The 3,667-nt window shown below is 41.7% G+C and overlaps 5 protein-coding genes across 5 annotated transcripts in view; 3 read left to right on the top strand and 2 right to left on the bottom strand.

The window, feature by feature from the left end:
* Nucleotides 1-3,667, bottom strand: part of LOC117944111 (histone H3) — a 33,867-nt gene that overhangs the window by 27,609 nt on the left and 2,591 nt on the right. The window lies entirely within an intron of this gene.
* svbp (small vasohibin binding protein) overlaps nt 1-3,667 on the top strand; it is a 5,929-nt gene that overhangs the window by 1,324 nt on the left and 938 nt on the right. The window lies entirely within an intron of this gene.
* Nucleotides 281-743, top strand: LOC117944119 (histone H2B 1/2-like). The gene has a single exon (XM_034870683.1). It carries the CDS (start codon nt 302-304, stop codon nt 674-676), a length of 375 nt encoding a protein of 124 aa, XP_034726574.1. The 5' UTR covers nt 281-301; the 3' UTR covers nt 677-743.
* The window catches only part of LOC117944123 (histone H1-like), a 10,239-nt gene continuing 7,821 nt past the window's right edge, over nt 1,250-3,667 (bottom strand). Inside the window, exon 2 of the mRNA XM_034870686.1 lies at nt 1,250-1,369. Coding sequence (XP_034726577.1) covers nt 1,268-1,369 — 102 coding nt within the window. The 3' untranslated portion in view covers nt 1,250-1,267. The remainder of the gene's footprint in view (nt 1,370-3,667) is intronic.
* LOC117944112 (histone H3) overlaps nt 3,078-3,667 on the top strand; it is a 34,321-nt gene continuing 33,731 nt past the window's right edge. The window contains exon 1 of the mRNA XM_034870677.1: nt 3,078-3,375. Within this exon, the coding sequence (XP_034726568.1) occupies nt 3,083-3,375 (293 nt within the window). The 5' untranslated portion in view covers nt 3,078-3,082. The remainder of the gene's footprint in view (nt 3,376-3,667) is intronic.

Raw genomic sequence — 3,667 nt, 5'->3', positions numbered from 1 at the left:
TGATTTGTGTGTAGTGTTCTGAGAATATGAGGCATTCTTTCAGAAAATGTGTGTAAACAATCGAGAAAAACTGTAATGCAGTCAATCATAATCACAATACACATCACTTTGCTTTTATCTCTAAAGTAAACTAATCTGCTCAGAGGAACGGCTACTTGTTCTGCGCATGCTCAGTCCCGTGCTGAGAAGACAACCAATCCTGTGCGAGTAACAGCACAGTTACATTTACATCGAGTGGATACAAATAGAACGTTCGGTGGTGCGTCACAACATTCGATTAGTTAAACTTCCAGAACTTATCATGCCAGACCCAAGCGTCAAAGCTCCCAAGAAGGGCTCTAAGAAAGCCGTCTCTAAGGCCGTCAGCAAGACCGGCAAGAAGAAGAGAAAGACCAGGAAGGAGAGCTACGCCATCTACGTGTACAAGGTGTTGAAACAGGTCCACCCCGACACCGGCATCTCCTCCAAGGCCATGGGCATCATGAACTCGTTCGTGAGCGACATCTTTGAGCGCATCGCCGGAGAGGCCTCCCGTCTGGCTCACTACAACAAGCGCTCCACCATCACCTCCAGGGAGATCCAGACCGCCGTGAGGCTGCTGCTGCCCGGGGAGCTGGCCAAGCACGCCGTGTCGGAGGGCACCAAGGCCGTCACCAAGTACACCAGCTCCAAGTAAACCTGCTGGAGACCAACAACACAACGGCTCTTTTAAGAGCCACCCACTTCCTCTAAAGAGTTTCTCCTGTTATAGCAATTTATGATATTTCAGAAACTTGACACAAAGCATCACTAATGTGATGTTGAGGGGAAACAATGGACAGTATAACTCTTCTGTTCTGCCATAAGGTATAATAATCAGAATAAAAGGCAATACAACATAATGGTTAATATATTATAAATAATTGTTGCAACGAATGCTCAGATTTGTTACAGTCCACCTGTGTAGGTTCACTGTAAATGAAATGAAAACCTAGAATGTGTAATAGATGGGATGAAAAACCTGTTACAGCATTATAGGGCCTGTTGTATGAAAATGAGGGGGATAGGATTCTTGTTTGAAAATGTATAAACACTAACATTTATTGTCACTATGTCATCTGTAGACTAGGTTTTTAAAAGGTGAAGTGAAAGCTATATTCCAACAGTTCTGTTTACTTGATTATTAATAAAGTGTGCAGTTACTGTGTGCAGATTTTAGAAGTTAAATACTCTGTAGATGATGTGGTGGCTCTTAAAGGAGCCGTTTGTTGATGAGACGGACTACAGCTCACTTCTTCTTGGGTCCTGCCTTCTTCACTTTGGGCTTGGCAGCCTTCTTCGCGGGGGTTCTCTTGGCTGCAGGGGCCTTTTTCACCACCTTCTTGGGGCTCTTGGTTGCATTTTTTGCAGTGAAAGTGTGTTACGTAGAGTGTAAGGGCTCCTCCTTCTCATCTAAAATCGTCACAACCGCAACCAGGATGGTTGCAAACTCAGCGACAGATAGCAGATGTCCACAAACCAATGTCTAAGTCCATGCTTTTCAAATTCTGGATGCAGAAAAAGAAATTTTATTTACACACAACTTCTAAATCTCTATGACACACAATAACAACATATGTTTGAAGAGAAAAGGTGTGATCAGTCACCCTGAAGCCATTAAAGAAAGAGTGGCCCCAGGACACTTCTTTGGTGGACCCAACAACTCCTGTTGGATCAAGTAGTTAGATTAGATGTCTTGCTGTGAATAGTTTGTGGGGGGTGAGAAATTAAATGCTGTGCTTTAGAGTTGGAAACGATGCGGCTACAGAGATGGAAATGTACTTAAGAGATGATAATGTTGAGCTACAGAGATGGAAATGTTGGTACAGCTTGAATCTGACTGGGACTAATGACGTGTAAATGTGCAATCAGCAAACACACACAAAAGGATGACATGATGCGTGAGATAGCTTGGTGACAAAGATTGATTAAACTGTTTGTAAGAGCCAAATAGGAACTAGTTCATCTGAAATAATAATTTAGTTTAAAACAGTTAAAAGGGTAAATTCATAATAAATGTATTGGTTTAAAATACATGATCTAGAAATGTTTAGGTCTGATGACATTTCAGTGTTTTGGGCTTATGATACAATATCATTGTGATTTTGAATATTTTGCAATATTCTGCAATATATTGCAATGTATAACCTTTTTTCCAACTTATAATTTCACCTAATATAAAATGACTTCCCCAAAAGGAAACTTTGTCAACATCTGTTTTATCTAAAAAGAAACATTTCTGTTTTTTCATCTTACTTCAATTTTACTGCTGCAAAACAGGACAAACTGACCAACACATATGATAAAGGATCTGTACTTGTCGTCTGTGTATCGATACAGTATTGCATTGCCACTGAAAATGTACTGTAGACTGTAATGTAATGTACATGTAAATGTACTGTACACTACACTGTTCATAGATAGATAGATAGATAGATAGATAGATAGATAGATAGACTTTTTGTATTCGCGGAATTTTCTTAATTCTTTTTTTTTTTACAAATCAATTAATGTGGTTTCTTCTATGGTCCTTATGTGGACCTATATGGTCCTTATATGGTCCTATATGGTCCTATATGGTCCTTATGTGGTCCTATATGGTCCTTATGTGGACCTATATGGTCCTTATGTGGTCCTATATGGTCCTTAAGTGAGTTTCTGATGAACTTTTCAGTATAGGCTTTTATGTTTTTATAGTTTCAAATGTTCCCCTGATGTTTCTGACCAGTCTCCAACACACAGTATGTAGTTAGAGTACCTTTATCTCATGTGGTAATTACACAGTGTAAATAACACATGCCTTTGGTGTGGGAGACGAGGGTTTGAATCCCAGTGTGATATATCAACCAACGTGCCCCTGAGCAAGGCACTTAACCCGTAGTTGCTCCAGAGGCGTGCAACCTCTGATAAAACAGATACATGATACATTATCAGTAAAAGAAAAGAAAATGTGGCCCCGCCCACCGACATTGGCGCCATCTGTCTTCCCTTACGTCCGCAGATAAGATTTATATACAGCCGGTCGGTGGTAGTGAAGCCATTCGTTCAATCGACTACTGTAACAATGAGCGGCCGCGGAAAGGGAGGAAAAGGACTCGGTAAAGGAGGCGCTAAGCGTCACCGTAAAGTTCTCCGTGATAACATCCAGGGAATCACCAAACCCGCCATCCGCCGTCTGGCTCGCCGCGGCGGAGTGAAGCGGATCTCCGGTCTGATCTACGAGGAGACCCGCGGTGTGCTGAAGGTCTTCCTGGAGAACGTGATCCGGGACGCCGTCACCTACACCGAGCACGCCAAGAGGAAGACTGTGACCGCCATGGATGTGGTCTACGCTCTGAAGAGGCAGGGCCGCACCCTGTACGGCTTCGGAGGATAAACTACAAAACCCAACCCAGAAACTACAAACAAACGGCTCTTTTAAGAGCCACCCACTTTCTCTAAAAGCACTTTCCTGTGACATAACTCATGCGATCTGAATTAAACTGGTTTAGATTTAGAACACGTTTTCTCTTAAGATCATAAAATGTAGTTTCAGATTAAAGGGATGTCATTAGAGACCTAACACAACGTGTTCTATAGCAAATAACTAAATGTATAAACGACTTAATTTATGTTTAACATCACAATGCTTTGGTTACATTGTAGACTG

This window comes from Etheostoma cragini, chromosome 4 (assembly GCF_013103735.1).
Source record: "Etheostoma cragini isolate CJK2018 chromosome 4, CSU_Ecrag_1.0, whole genome shotgun sequence".
Lineage (NCBI taxonomy): Eukaryota > Metazoa > Chordata > Actinopteri > Perciformes > Percidae > Etheostoma > Etheostoma cragini.
The sequence above is the reverse complement of the archived record's forward strand: the minus strand, read 5'-3'. Positions and strand labels throughout refer to the sequence as shown.

Bases quoted from the DNA above. Each gene is read 5' to 3' on its own strand.
- LOC117944119 (XM_034870683.1), top strand. From the start codon at position 302: ATGCCAGACCCAAGCGTCAAAGCTCCCAAGAAGGGCTCTAAGAAAGCC.